Source organism: Triplophysa dalaica, chromosome 9 (genome assembly GCF_015846415.1).
Source record: "Triplophysa dalaica isolate WHDGS20190420 chromosome 9, ASM1584641v1, whole genome shotgun sequence".
Lineage (NCBI taxonomy): Eukaryota > Metazoa > Chordata > Actinopteri > Cypriniformes > Nemacheilidae > Triplophysa > Triplophysa dalaica.
The window spans coordinates 10,612,769-10,628,988 of NC_079550.1; the positions used below are offsets into that span (position 1 = coordinate 10,612,769).

General features: G+C 36.7%; 1 protein-coding gene across 3 annotated transcripts; it reads right to left on the bottom strand.

The window, feature by feature from the left end:
* Positions 1 to 6,123: 6,123 nt before the first annotated feature.
* LOC130429056 (POU domain class 2-associating factor 1) lies at positions 6,124 to 16,220 on the bottom strand. 3 transcript variants are annotated; one of them, XM_056757422.1, is made up of 5 exons: positions 15,760 to 16,220; positions 13,284 to 13,393; positions 8,278 to 8,320; positions 7,936 to 8,192; positions 6,124 to 7,839 (listed from the first exon to the last, which is right to left on the bottom strand). In XM_056757422.1, exons 1-5 carry the CDS (start codon positions 15,767 to 15,769, stop codon positions 7,531 to 7,533), a joined length of 729 nt encoding a protein of 242 aa, XP_056613400.1. In that variant the 5' UTR covers positions 15,770 to 16,220; the 3' UTR covers positions 6,124 to 7,530. The 3 variants fall into 3 exon arrangements, with proteins under 3 accessions (XP_056613400.1, XP_056613399.1, XP_056613401.1); XM_056757421.1 differs by having other exon boundaries at positions 7,936 to 8,204; positions 15,760 to 16,215; XM_056757423.1 differs by lacking the exon at positions 13,284 to 13,393 and having other exon boundaries at positions 7,936 to 8,204; positions 15,760 to 16,214.

Genomic DNA, 16,220 nt, shown 5'->3' on the forward strand with positions numbered 1-16,220 from the left:
TTGCATATATTTGCCACTTGGGACTGACAACCACAATTTGGACAGATTGTTTCCAACTGCTTCATTCATGAGGGGTGACAATTCTGGCGAGTCCAGTAACAGACCATCAGAGGTGGTCATTTGGATGCAAAGTACAACCATTCAAATGACATTTACATGATAAAGAATAACATTTAAAAAGACAGAGAGCACCACCACGCCGCGAACGGTTTAAGAAGACAACAGAAATTTGCCCAATAAAAGGTTTTCCTGAAATTGGCCTTATAATGTAAAATGTTGTAAAAATGCAGTTGTTGCCTTAAGATAACATCACTGTATAAAATATACCATATTGTGCTTTTGTGTTACAAAACACATTCATAATTAAATAAGTAGGATTAAGAAATTACATATATATTTGTATTTTATATTATGGATGGGAGACAATAACAAAATCACAGAAAAATAAAAACTTTCACTTCGTTTTTTGGCTAAGCTACTGATCGTAGATGACGACATTTCCGGTAAGTGAATATCCCGCGCTAAGTAGAGTAGGTAGGACGTTTGCTACCACATCTCAATTAAGAGTCCCAAATCATAACGCTTAATGTATAACATACATTTACTGCAAATGTCACTAGGCAGAAGACATCTTGATATCACCTTACAGAACATGAAAAGGAACATTTACCCAGCATTCACTGCCCGAACAATGAAGTAGAAGGCCTAATAAGGATACATTGTCCAAGATATGCTAAACAGCGCGATTAGATCCTACCCTCACATGCTGAAAATCAGCTCCACCAACTCTACTGTAACTTCATTTTATCAAATGCTCTTGTCCATGTGGAGCAAATTCTTTAACCAATATTTATATCAAGTGTTGGAAAGCTTGTGTAATACTCAAAAGTGTTATTTGCCATAAATGATGTGTACTTTACAGTCTTGCTAAATGTTAGCATAATAAACATGTAATTTAAATTCCCAGTGACATAAAAATTACAAAGCCCATTTTTTCATGAAATATTGCAGTGTTTATACTAAATAGTATCAATGTGGGTCATTCTCTCTTTAAAAATTGTGTGCCCTCATAATCTTTTGTTTAAATCTGAAAATGGTCTTCAGTCCTGTAATGACTATCCATCTATCACTGTGTCCACACCGGACGCCACAGGTGGGAAATGATATGAAAACCTGCTTGTTCTTAAATGGGTTTTGTCACGCAGCACCGCATCCAGTGTGGACAAAATGTAAAATTATAATGGATTCTATGCGTTTCTAAGGTCTTTTGTCGTGTCGTTGCGCCGGTCACGTCCGGTTTATACATGGTGTTAAGACTAAAATACACTGCAAGAGTTTTTCTCAGATTTTGCCCAGATTTTCAGCCTGGACTCGCCTGGACTCGCCTGTAGATTTGATCTGTTAGTGACTTTTAAAAAGTTAGCTGACAAACAGGTTTATGAATTAGCCTGGTGCATACTTCTAGATATTTGACCTTATTGAGATGACCTTCGGCTTCCACTTAATCCAGGTGCACACCGACACTCCCCAGGCATCTCCATATCCCTGTCCGTCAAACAACATACAGTGGCAAAAAAAAATATGTGAACCATTTGGAATTTCATGGTTTTCTGATCTTCATCTAAGTCAGGGGTATTGACAAATAAAAGGTGTCTAAAATAATAACACAAGATTTTTTTGATCTTTCATGTCTTTATTATTGAGAACAACCAATAAAAAAAACTCATAGTGCTTGTGGAAAAAGTATGTGAACCCATGAGTTAATGACCTCAAAAAAGCTAATTGGAGTCAGGTTTTAGCACACCTGGAGCCTCGTTAAGATAATAAGTTTGGAGGTGTGGACTACAGCTACTTTGACTGATAAAAACCACTCAAACTTGCAGAGTTTGCTCTGCACAAGAAGAACACGCTTATGTGATTATAAGAGCTTTCCTACGATCGATCTACGATCTACGATCTACGATCTACGATCTACGATCTACGATCTACGATCTACGATCTACGATCTACGATCTAGGATCAAGAATTGTTGAGTTACATGAAGCTGGAAAGGGTAACAAAGTTATTTTAACAAAGTAGACTTTAGAAATTTACCAGTCTACAGTTAGGCAAAACATCTACAAATGGAGACCCTTTGGGACTGTTGCTACTCTACCAAGAAGTGGGCACCCAGTCAAAATGACACCAAGAGCACAAGGAAGACTCATCAATGAGGTACAGAAACAACCCCGAATGACGGCCAAAGATTTGAAGGCATCATTGGCACTTGCTAACATCTGTTCATGAGTCTACAATACTTAAAACACTGAACAAGCAGGGTGTCCATGACAAGACACCCCGAAGGAAGCCACTGCTTACTAAAAAGATCATTGCTGCACGCCTGAAGTTTGTGGAAGGGCACATTGACACTCCAGAGCAGAATTGACAAAATGTTTTGTGGACTGATGAAAATACGATTGAACTATTAGGGGAAAAAACACACAGGAGTACATCTGGCGTAGAAAGGCCACGGCATATCATCATGAAAACGTCATACCAACTGTAAAGTATGGTTGAGGAAATATCATGATTTGGGCCTGCTTTGTTGCATCAGGGCCTGGCCAGCTTGGAATCATTGAGGGGAAGATGAATTCACTATTATATCAGACAATTCTTCAGGATAATGTGAGAATGTCTGTACATCAGCTGAAACTGTGTAGAAGTTGGGTGATGCAACAGGACAACGACCCAAAACACTGGAGCAAGTCCACAACAGAATGGCTTCAGAAAAACAAAATCTGCCTTTTGGAGTGGTTAAGTCAGAGCCAAGACCTCAACCCCATGAGATCCTATGGATTGATTTGAAGAGGGCCATATATTTGAGACTTCCCAAGAATATGACTGAGATAAAGCAGTTCTGCCAGGTAGAATGGGCTGAAATTACTCAACAATGGGCGGTCAACCAGTTATTTTTCCTAAGGGTTCACCTACTTTTTCCACGGCCATTTTAAATGTTGAATGAGTTTGTTCAATAAACGCATGAAAGATCAGATTTTTTTGTTATTTTTAGATGCATTGTTTGTCAATACCTTTAAATTAGATGAAGATCCGATCACATTTTCAAAAAAGTTCACATACTTTTTCTTGCCACTGTACAATCATTTACAATGTACAAATACAATCAGCATTTTCTGGTTGCAAATTGAAAACACAATTAAACTAAACCAAGTAAAGGCAATGATTGATTTAAATGATACTAAAGTAATGATGACATTATATCCTTATATCATGCTTAAAAGACTCGAAGAAAATCTGAAGAATTTCACACTCCCATTTATGAAGTTCAATGTTTCTTATTGAAGCTTGTTTTGCTGGAAAAATTATATTTTGACCCACCTACAAGTATTTGAACTTTTCAATCCCATGGTATGCTTTGCGAGTATGGATTTTAATGCGTGGTCATTCCTGAATGACACCGTCATAAATTACTTTCTCGTTATGTAAGGAATGAAAGGCTAAGATTGAAAAGATAAGCAAATGCATGTCACCAGTAGGTCAATTGTTTTTATCACCTTTCAAAAGCGCTTTTTCATTTCGTATGACTTGCCAATAGAAACTCGGCTGGAAAAAAAGGTATCGGGGAGGGTAGACTATTCAGGAGAAGCAATAGTGTAAATGAAACAAATAGGATTAAAAATCTTATTAAACTGAATTTATTTTACACTTAAATATTGATTCGGTTGTTTGAAGTTTTACTAGTTAGTGGTAATCAATTTGTGTGGCATATCACCCACAGTAGTGTTTTTCTTTGTATAAGTCTGCTCTGTTCTGACAGAAACCGAGGGCAAGTAGTTGCATGCCACTTTCTGCTTTCTCCTAATACATTTCTCAAGTGTTGGTATTAGGTTTTTTTCATAGACACTTTGCCAAAGTGGATTGTCTAGACCTGTTGTTTTATTTTCAAGGATATTTATCTTATATGCGCGTACATTTCTAATTTAATGTACTCTATATGTGACCCATTCTGTGTTAATGACCCTTCTAAATGACAATGTCTCTTAAGTGGGAAATATATTACAGCACTTAAAATTTATGGAAAGGTCAATGTTGAAAGACGTCTGTTATCAACTGATCAGTGTAACATCTGCTAATGGCAGGTGAGAGACAACCTGGTAAGATGTCATGATGGCAATGCACATTATATAACTTTTTTCTCTTTTGTCTTTCTTTTGCGCTACACTCAGACTAGGCTTCCTTCACCTAAACCATCACAAATCCTTACCTGACCTTAGTCCTAATTACTCTTAAACCCGCCTTCTACTCCACCTCTCCCATAAACATATTCCAGTTGTGACTGCCATATCTTAACCTGTGGCTTTGTTAACCCTTAGGCACCCGACTGACATCAGCTTGACCACAGAGGATCCATTAACAAATTGGGAGTGCTGCATTAACATCAACCATAAATGTAGTCCGCCTGAATATGATTTGTTGACTGCAGGATTCTTTTCTGGGCCGTAATGAAGTGCCCTCATAAACAAATAACATCTGTACGTTTACCCCCTTGGCCCATTCTGTCATCATTTACTTACCCTTGAATTGTTCCAAGTCTGTATAAATGTCTTTGTTCTGATGAACACAGAGAGAGATATTTGGAAGAATGCTTGTAAACACCCCCCTGAGCTCCCCCTAAACACTAAAGTTACTACTGACAGATTTGCGGGTTTCTCATGACTCCTTGTCTTCAGAATTTATCTCGCTTTAAAACCAGAATGGTGGGTTTTCATTTTTTTTTCAAGGAAATTATAAGACTGAGATCTTATTTTGTCATGGATGAATAACGGTCATTTGAGAGGAGGAGCGTGGAACGGCTATGATTTCAGACATGGTTTCAGTGTATTCATGAACATATGAAAATTTCATTTAATGTGGAAAATATGTGCTTGCCAAACATGATTAATTCATCCAACCAGAAAAAATGTGTCGTAATGCAAATGGTAAAAACGTCGCCCCATTCTGATTATTTTCGAAAGTGCTACACAATGCATGCATCATCTAGTTTGTTAATGGTGTTCAGTGCACAATTCTACATGGACTGTAATCGAAAGTCATTTAAGCAGGTATTCAATTGTAACATGTCTTGCAGCTTACTTCTCACACATTCGGTTCTCTGCAGGGCTTTGTGCCAAATACTGTCGCCCTCCAGCACTGTCTTTCCCTGCTTCTCCTTGAAAGTCACACCTTCCCTCTCAGAATCTGTGCAGACATGCCCTGGATCCTGTTGGCCAGATTCATAGGCACCTTAAAGGTACACAGATGCATCTTGACAGCACGTTATGTTCTCAGGAATCAGGCACAAAGTATGTGAGAGGTAATGCTCACGTAAGTTTCATGTGTCAGTGTTTTGGTCTGTTCTGTTTTTTTACGCTCTTGGAGTCATCTTTAAGAAGAACTTGAATAATAAACATTACAGAAGGGAAGATCAGGGAGTGTAACGTCATATCATATTTCTCCACTGTATAGACACTACACAAAAACAGCATCCCTGTTTTGTTGTCCCAATGTTGTCTGGAGTAAAAATCATTTGTACTTTAAACAGATGAACTTTGACACATTTCTTTATTGACACATGCTATTTAAGAAAAAAGATCACATGTAAGATAGATCTGAAAAGCAGAGCGAGGGAATAACAGACCCATGTTCAAACATCTCATTAAGTGATTTGTTAACCTAACAGACAACTGAGCCTACAGGAAAAATACACAGATAAATGATAACATGCATAGGGGATTTCTACAACATTCAGAAAACTGGTGGCTTTCAAACTGACGTTTTCATTAACTGTACACAAGGAAGAGCAGCACTTAAAGAGATAATTCACCCAAAAAAAATAATTCTGTCATAATTTACACATCGTCTTGTCATTTCAAACCTTAATAACTTTTCTGTGAAACACAAAAGAAGATATTTTGAAGAATGTTGGTAACTGGCACCCATGCCCTTGCATTGGTTTTGTGTGTGTACAGTAGAAGTGAATGGGTCCCAACACTGTTCAGTTACAAACTTTCTTCAAAATATATTATTTTGTGTTCTGAGGAAGCAAGAAATTCAGACGGTTTGAAATGAGAAGAGGAAAGAGGTGAGTAAATTATAACAGAATTTTTATTTTATTTTTAGAATGAGAGAATGACAGAATTTTCATTTTGCAGTATCATTTATTTAGTATAACGAATCATGTTTTTTTTGTTATTTTGTTCATATTTCGTCTTTAGTCGCATTGGAGAATTTCTCAGATCATGGTTAAAATTCTCAAAGCTTCTTATTCAACTTCATCTTCAATACAGTTATCTGCTGTTTCCTATACAGTATTTTGTCATGCTGATTACATTTACATTTAGTCATTACTCATTTAGTTGACGCTTTTATCCAAAGCGACTTACAGAGAGTTCAGGGAGCAATAAGCGATATGTCATACAGGAGCAATAATACAACAGGTGCTAACACAAAGTTACTAGTTTCATCAAAAGCCAGAACAATATCTGTTGAGAGAATACCCATATGATTAAAATACCGTAGTGACCAAAAGTGATATCTACCTTTGAACAGTTGTCATCTTTGATCTTTATTTAAATATTTGATCAAATATGTATATAAAAATTGTATGCATGTTGCATATGGGTTTGTCAAGAGTATAGACAACAGCTCAGCTATGAGAGGAATTTAAGAATGCTTGGCAAATTACACACAACATGTGCAAAGACATTACCACAAGAGAGGATAAACAGCTACTTTGAATATTAATTGATATGCTGTGGTTTGAAATACCTTGTGTCTCATGTTTTGTCCTTATATTATGAAGGTTTTATCTAACCTGGGGGTTATCCAGAAGTAAAGCCAGAAGTAATTCCCCCTGGACATTACTTCTGGCCACTACTATATACGGGTTTAGTTGACAAATAAACTGCACATGTGTCCTATGGTGTGAAATAGCAAAAACCTAAGAAAAAAAATTACAACGAGGATCTCTTCCCTATTTTATATTAAGTATAAATATGAATGATATAAAATAAGAAACTAAAAGTTTGTTTTCAAAAATTTTGCTGTCTCACATAAGACACATGGTACTGTGTGGTTTATGTGTCAACCAGCATATGCTCAGAATACATCTTCATTTATTACATAAGACATTAAGAGTTTAAAGGGCCACTGTTAGATAAAACAACATGTTGCTAATCACACAGGTTGCTTTTAAGAAACTCGATATAAATATTTACTTTTGAGAGGATAAGTTTCAGGTTCTGGCAAGTAATTCCTAGAGGGGTGCACCCACTGTACTGATTTGTAAATGATAAAGATGATCTGAGAAATGCAACAAAACAACTGAGAAAAACTGTAATAAGCTATTATATAAGACAGCATGGTTTGATATTTGCAGCTTAACAAAAACAGCTAAAACATTATCTTAAACTATCTTAAACAACTGCCCAACTGTTGATCTACACTCGCCCTAAATTAAAAAAGAAGCTGGACAAATGCTAATGCATTAATATCCTAAATATCCTCTGAAAACAGTGAGGGGTTGCAGATGTAGGTTTCTTTGTGGCCCTCATCTTCTTCCAGCAGTTTCTCAAGGGCTAGAGACCCCTCAGGGGCCTGCGGGGGCTTTTCCTGCTCTGGTTCTGGCGAGAATACAGGCAAAGTCAGGGGCACAGGGAAGAGCTGGGGGCCAGATAGTGCTGTTGGCATTGACGGTGCCTGCATGACGGGGCAAGAGATCGTAGATAATGACTGGGCCCATGGAATGTAAGTTAAGTCTGGGACCTCTACCTGAGGCAGAGTTGAGTTGGAGGTGCTCACGGCCTAATAAGAACAAGATAAGAGGTTAATGAACGTCTATTAAAACAACATATGAAAGACAGCCATTAAGAGATATCAGTGCCTTGGTTTGTGACTTACCCCAAGGTTGGTGAAGAGAGGCGTGTGTCCTAAGGTAAACATGGAGGAAGGGCCCACCACGGTGTAACTGGGACAGATCGGCTGAACGTACATATCAGCCGTGTGGGAGTGGAGGGTGGGGTCCTGCTGTTGGCAGTCTGTTGGAGACCAGTGACTTAGAGGCTGTAGAGCAGTCGTGCTGGTGGTCTGGGCGATCCATCCAGTGCAGAGCCCCCCGACATCCATCACCGAATCATTGAGGCCAGTCTGAGTGGCTTCTGTGAAAGTCCCTGTCAGAACAGAAATGCAGCATGAATGCATTTCTTAACAAACAAAGTAACTAAACATTTACATGTTACTTACCAGCATGTGTGTATGAAGGCAAAGTGTTGTTGGCAACCATCATCTGGAAACCAGTACAGAGAAAATGTGTATCAGTATCATTTTTATATCTTTTACAGTAGTACACTTAATTTATTAAAGAGATTGCAGGCCCACATCCAGCAATGAATCATTTACTGACCCTGCTGACTCCATTTCTTTGGACCACAAGGAACAAAAGTTGAGAATGTCACTGTTATTTCTTATTTCACACAGTGAAAGTAAATATTGACTGAGGCTTTCAGTTACTAACCTTTTGCTGCTTATATTTTATTTTATTTTTCTGCCAGTCATACGGGTTTAGAGAATGGTGAGTACATGCAGACCATAAACATCTTTCTCATCGGTTTACAAATAAATTTAAAATATGAGATGTTTTCTACCTGCGGGTATAGTGACTGGAGTCATGGAAATCTTTGGACTTTGTTTTACAATCTTTGATTGGAATTTTAGGAAGTATTGTACTGAAAACAACACATATTTATGCACATTACTTTGGTTAAATATATTGGCAACACTTTAAGTTTATTTTATTTTTATGTTCACTTTAATGTAACTTCTGAATGCCATTACTTTTTAATAGAAATAATAACAATCGATATTGATCATTCAGCTTAATAGTTAAACAGACTCCTTAACATATACCTCAACTCTTAAAGAGACAGTTCACCCAAAATAAATACTGTCTTCATTTACTCACTCTCTATATCTAAATAAATTTCTTTGTCATAATGAACACAGATAAATATATCTGGAAGAATGCTTGTCCAAAAAGTTTTTGGCCACCATTGACTAACATAGGAAAAATGACAATGTCAAAAGTGCCCCAGAACAGTTTGATGTTCTACATTCTTCAAAATATTAAATGTTATGTTCAACAGAACGAAGACATGTATAAAGCAATTTGTCATGGAAGGCATGAACAAAAATCATACAACACCAAGATCATGGGGTGGAACCCATAGATTGCACATTCTCATAAATAAAATGTATTATCCAATGTAAGTCACTTAGGATAAAAGTGTCTACCAAATGCGTAAATTTAAAATTAAATGCAAACACAATAATTTAAACATTCTGTACTAAAAAGCAAGGGCATGTAAACTTTCCAATGTGGCTGTTTTTAAACGGTGGGGTGATTGTGATAATTCGGGCAGTTCTACATAAAAATGCACTTTTATTATTGAGATTTAGTAGATTCTGCAAAGGAATCAAATCTCAGGAACCCAACTAAATTTATAACCGTTAGCCTACTGAAGCGATGTCTTTTAGTTAGGGATTTGCGAGACTAATCGACTAGTCGTTTAAACGGTAAGCTCCTACTGGTCGACATTGAAAAAGTAGATTACACGAAAACATTACACACAATGTCATATCAAAGTGGCATAAAAATAATTTCACTGGAGTAACCACATTGGGATGTTATTGACGCGATGCCGCAAATGCGGACGAAAGCGCGGAATGCATGCATAAAACGAAAAAGTAGATAAAGATCTAAAGCTACACACAGTTATGTTAACAATTACTTAATATTAAATAGCCATATATTCATATTTTAATTTTATGAAAGATTGATTATTAGATGATTTCACCTTGTTGATTTCCCTAATTATAACTTGAAGGCTACTTTAATTGCCACATAATTCATTCAACATCATTTAAAACAACAAATAATGAAACTTTCCTTTTTAAGATCTTAATTAATTTTTGTTAAATATTTTATGTTTTATGATTTCAGTGTTATAAACACAATTCTACTAAAATTGTATTTAATTTGATCACTAAAATGTATTTAAATTGTAGAGTCCAAAAATACTCACTTAAAGGTGAAATAAAATTGATTTCGCACAGTCTACATATTTTAAAGCTAGGCACAGACCAGCCAAAGCAAACAAATGCTCATCGCGTCACTTCGTGCAGCCGCTAAAACGATCCTGTCTGGGTTGACGCATCAGCAAATGCAGAAATATTAATGATCATAAAGTAAGGAAAGTGGAACACATATTGCTGTTTTAGCTACATTAGACATTGGATATGAACAATTCGATTAATAGCCTATATTATTAAGTCTTTAAAATGTAATACATAGGCCCTACGCAAAGATTTTGGACCGCCTTCTGGGCCATTCTTCGTTTTAGACTAGGTCGACTACACGGTTACAAACTTTCGTTTAAACAACTGTCAACTTCGCACATCTTCGCAAAGATGTTCTGCAAATCCAACACTTGACCCCACAAAGACAGTCAAGAGTCTTCAGTGCTCTTTTGCATACATGATGTGAACTTTGTGCATATTATGGGTTGAGATTAAGTTTGCGAAATACAAAAAAAAGTTGTTTCACAGGTGTCCAGCCATTAGTCTGAGAAATAGTCAACTTCTAAACAGATAGTCTAAAGGTTTACTACCATCAAGAACAATTAATACGATTCATTTTCAAAATTATTTGCATGTCAGAACAAGTGGTTCCACTAAAATTTCACCTAAAACGACGACAGGGACTTTTGTCTCAGACCCACACCTGGTAGATTGGATCAAGGCGTATCCTGCTGTGGCCCCCAGCGCAACAATGAGAGAGCTGCTTATAAACTTGCCTCTCAAACAGAGAGAGAGTGGTGTTGAATGAAATCGCAGGGAAGAGACCCTCCAAAAACAGAGTTATGACACTCGATCTCACCACCGTGTGGTCACGTGGTTCATGGAGCGCTCAATAGTTTTTAAACAAATCCATGTGAATGGATTTTAGCGGGACAGACAACAGCAACTATATTTGCAAACATTTAGCTAAATATATTGGCACATTGTGTACACTGAATTCTACGTTGACTACATGTATAGCAGCCATTTATGTTAGAATATAAAAACATGCCCTTATTTCACTAAGTGTACAGGAAAAGAGTTTGGGAGACATTAAAATCAATGGACTTTAATTCAGTGTTTGAAACTATTCCATGCCACGAGTTACTTCCGTATTCGATTCTTCCAACGGACGTTTATGCGAGTGTCGTAACTCTGCTTTCGACGGCTCTGGCAGAGACCACGTGCAGGGGCTGGTTTACAGATAACCTAAAGTAACAGAAGCAGATAAGAGATGATCTAGATGTCGTTTGGGGTTTTAATCATGTCTGTAGGGCTACTTGGAGAGCAATTAGAAACTCAAGTGTTATTGGCTTCTGGTGACTAGCTTTGTACAGAAACCTCAAGCGGTACAATATAGATGTTGGTGTTTTGAAATCTAATGGGGTATCTATTTTTTCAGTCTTTCCACAGTTGAAAGCTTTTAATAATTACTCTCGCTTTTCAGTAATTATTTTTTACTTTTTATGTGAATTTAATGTGCGAACGAGGCTACTGTGTGTTTATGTTTTTATGTGTTGTCAGGTACAATTAGAAGGTTGGTAGGCAAGCCTCTTGGCATGTCTACAAACTGATTTGCATAGGCCCTCTGCCCAGCCCTCTGGCTGTATAGGGGAATAGTTTAACTGACACAGAAAAACACCTGGATTATATAAAACCAAAATCCCCCTTAGAGTTTGAATCTCTGTAATCCTGTCTTTCTGCACTCAGTAATGCCCAGTAATACCACACTTTGGGTCAGTGATGCTCATTTTTTTCAACCAGGTCTATATTAAGACAAATCTCAAAACAATGCTGTAAATAAAATTCAAAATATTATAATATTTTAAGGAGCAAGAAAGATAGATCTTAAAGACCTAAAATGCAAAATGCAGTTGTGGTCAGATTTTTATGATTTCATTTCAGCTTTTTATTTGATGTATTGTATAGCACTTCGGTCAATCTTATCATATTTATGAAAAATATACATAAAAATGATGGGTTGTCATAAAGGCATGAAAGGGTTCATAAATACATTTACATTTAAGCATTTGGAATACGGTTATATCCAAAGTGACTTACATAGCATTCTACTTTAAATTTGTTTATAGGTATGTGCAATCCCTGGGATCGAACCCATGACCTTGGAGTTTCAACCACTGGAAAGCAGCTTTTGTCTAAATCAAAGGAAGTCTGAAAGCCATTTTTGTTAAACGTGACAGAGACAAAGATGGTTCATAATGTAATGTATTTTTTATACATTTCTCCTTCTCTTCTTCTCAAGGATCCTTTATCTCTTTGACCCCTGAAATGGCTAGTTCATCCAAAATTGAAACTTCTGTCACTATTTACTTATTTACCTTCAAGTGAGTTCGAAATCTGTATAAATTTATTTGTTCTGATGAACACAGAGAAAGAGGGTTGGAAGAATGATATACCCAAACGGTTCTTGATACGGATAGTATGAAAAATCGCTTTACACATTTCCTTGTTCTGTTGTCCACAAAATAAGATATTCTGTAGAATGTATGAAAGCAAACAGCTCTGTGGTACTTTTGTCTACCATTGTATAAAATGATCTACTATGATAGTCAATGGTGGACCAGAACTGCTTGGTTACAAGCATTCTTCCAAATATCTTTCCCTGTGTTCATCAGAACAAAAACATGTATACAGATTTGGAACAACTTGAGGGTGAATAAATTATGTATCTCTTTTCTTTTTCGGGTGCAATAACCTGAAGTGACCTACAGTATAGTGAGAGCACAAAGATGCTCAGTAGCATGGCTTACAAAGTATGGACACATTCAAGAACCCCTACATTTGTCCAGGCCCCCGCTCTTTATTTTCACATAACAATGGCAAATAAGTGACACTAACCAAATGTCCGCTCTCAAACAATTACACAGAGCTGTCTCTTTACAACCCAAGGTCTTCTAATTCATACACTCTTTTATTTCATTACCTCCTTTTCAGCCTCACATTTGGATATCTCCATTGTGCATTGGATGGATTAAATAAAGAACAAACAGCAAGCTAAGACTTGAATACACAATGAATAAGATCATGTTAGGGGGCAGTTTTAGTAATAAAAAACGTGAGCTGCTTATTGAGTGTGCATGCACGTGTGGGTTTGCGTGGGGTGCGGTTCCTACTGTGGTGGTGAGGGGGGCCGGTCTCGTTCCGTTTCCTCGCTTTCTGCGAAGCAGCTCCTTGACGGGGTCTTTGACTCTCACTCCCTGGTACGGCTTGGATGCAGATGCATCTGATGAAGCGGTTCAGACAACATGGCAGATGTAAGAGCGTCTCGTGACTTTGTACTGAAATATTCTTCTTTTTCAACTTAAAGACTCTTTAAAAATTTTAAGAATTTTAGGTTCATGCCAAAATAAATAAGGTGTGGCAAAAGGTGTTGAAGGTTTCAGTCAGACAACTCGTATCACTTTACCTGGAGCCCTGTTACCTTTTGTATGGTCTTATCTAAAGCATAAAAGTTTACTTAAAAAGTTATTAGGGATGAGCGTGGCCATGTTAAGCCCGAGGGACACTAAAATAAAAAATTAAATTCAACAAATCCCACTCCAAAGTCTTACCTTAAGCACTGTAACCGCATTCCACACATCAAAAATCCACCTGATTCTGACTTTCCTTGAATGGATATGATATCTCTATTGCTCAATTGCGTCTCAGTTGTCGTGCTAAACCCCCCTGAGTGAATTCCTTCACTTGTCTCTCCATGTTAAAAAATAAACATATTTTGAACGTTTCTTAGGATGTAACCTCTGCAGACCCACTAAAAACTGGATGACTACATAATTGATTTATTGTGAGAATGGGGCTGTCAAGCATCTGTTTCAAGCCGTCCCAAAGGCACACACAAATACATCAAAACTGCCAGTAAAATCTTTAGTTCCTAGAAATTCAATATAAAAATCTGATAGTTTCAGACATTACAAATTGGATGTTTGGTGCGTTTATAATTTTGTATATGCATTATAGTATAAAACAGTGCAGTTATTTGCATAAAGTTCTTATCTGCTTTGGACTTTAAAAACACCGAAAACCACCCCAGAAGAAAATGTTTCTAGTGTAAATTAAGTCATTTTGGCTTTATACAAAAACATAAATTAAGCTGTCCAGTTGTTAAATGGCACGGCATCAAACACTGTGTGCTGCCCTTCAATAGTGAATTGTAAAGAAAATCTTCGAGCAGCGAGCACTGTGTACCCAAGGAGGTGTGATTGTTTGGTGATGTATGATTGCCAAACAAATGTCCTTAAACCTTATTCGAAAACAACAGAAACAAAAGAAATCTAAGTGAAAGTTAGTTCCTGAGGTGGGAAACTTTCTCTAGCCACAAATGGGAAAACAATGTTCATTCCATTAATGAATACCTATAATTTGATCAATTAAAAAGTGAGTCACTATTTGTGACTCATCAATAAATCATTCTGTGAGTCACACATGCTTGAAAGCAGTTCTAAGATGTTATAAAATCTGATGGCGATTTCACTGTTTGCTGATCATTGTTTGCATAAAAGTCTCTCACACTCCACACCCCATTCTGAGGAAAGGTATCGTGCAAGAACAACTGTTACATCTTACGGGAAAAGTCCTCGATGTTTAATCATCAAATAAACAATCAGAATTTGGCCTGTTCTGTGCTATTAATCACAGATTCATGACATGCATTGGTCTGCCAAACTGTCCACCTGCAATATATAACCTTCCTGAAACCGTTCTGGCCTTTTTTTACATAAACATAAGCTAGATTGTTATTTTGCATGATATAAACAGTTGAACAACAGTTTTCACATGGTTTAGGATTAATGCATTTGTGACACAAGCAGAAATACAATTTAAATCCTAAAAGTGTAAACATATAGCACAATGTATTACGGTTGCACAATATAAGCACAGCAGGATTTAAAAATATCAAAAAGAGGAACCCATGCAGCTGTGAAGACTTTTTTTATCAGGAGGATGACAATTGAACAGTTTTGCATATCAAACTTTTGTTGCTCCGAAGAGCGACTGCTTACTGTAATGGTATACATCAAAACATTCACACCAAAGGATCTATCGTAAGTAAAACCACTAGTTTAGTAGGACTATGATGAAATTAAGTGTGCCGTCTAAATACTGTATCAATATCTGTATCTATTCTTTACATATATATGTATTGTAAAGAATACAAATTCTTTTAAATAAAACTTTTTGACACATATTTGTTGTCTTATATATTTGTTTTTATCATTTCCGTCCACAACCAGTAAATGACTAGGCCACTGTGTAACAAAGTCTTACTACCTATTAGCCTGCAATATTATGAGACAATCAAAAGACCAGTTATTGAACAAAGTCTAAAAATAGGTCATATTTAATGTGATGTTGTGTCATTATCACACGGATGATCAACAATCCGTCTAAATTCTGCTTATGAAGCAGAAACACTGAGCAATTGACAAATTATGTCACTTGTCAAAATATGCGCTGTGTCACGCTTACAAGAATACTTTTTAATCAATCCATTTGTAGTATTTTTCATAAAAACTGTCACATGTGCATACGGAACCAAAATCGACTTTAAATCTTAAATCTTCACAGCATATATTTAGAAATTGTACTTACATTTCCCCATGTGCACACTTGGATATGTAACAATCAAGACTGCTATATATATATTCAATGGCTTTTCTAAACAGGTCCTGAGATCATCTTGTAATTGTCCAGTGGTCGCTTGAGTGAGCTGCCTTATAAAAGCGACAGCATTGCAGTTTCAAGTGATGTCACGACGTAGAGAAGCCACAAGTTCACTTATAGTGCATATTATTTTACTACCACCAGCATCAACACATTTATGTAACCGTAACCTATAGCATGCCAAGAACTGCTCACACTAAAAACACAGAAGGGGTCTTCTCTTTTTCTCACAATGGTCCCAGTGGGCAAACTAAGGCCATGACATGAGACTTATTTATAATCTGTTTTCTCAATGATCAGTGCAACAGTATACAATATTGATGAAGTGATATTATGCAACAAAAATATTTCTTTTATATAATTTTAGCATCTTATTTGAACTCCATCTG

Bases quoted from the DNA above. Each gene is read 5' to 3' on its own strand.
- LOC130429056 (XM_056757421.1), bottom strand. The intron at 8,205-8,277 runs GTAAGTAACATG...CTGTTCTGACAG, and splicing joins GCCTTCATACACACATGCTG to GGACTTTCACAGAAGCCACT. The intron at 7,840-7,935 runs GTAAGTCACAAA...TGTTCTTATTAG, and splicing joins CTCTCTTCACCAACCTTGGG to GCCGTGAGCACCTCCAACTC.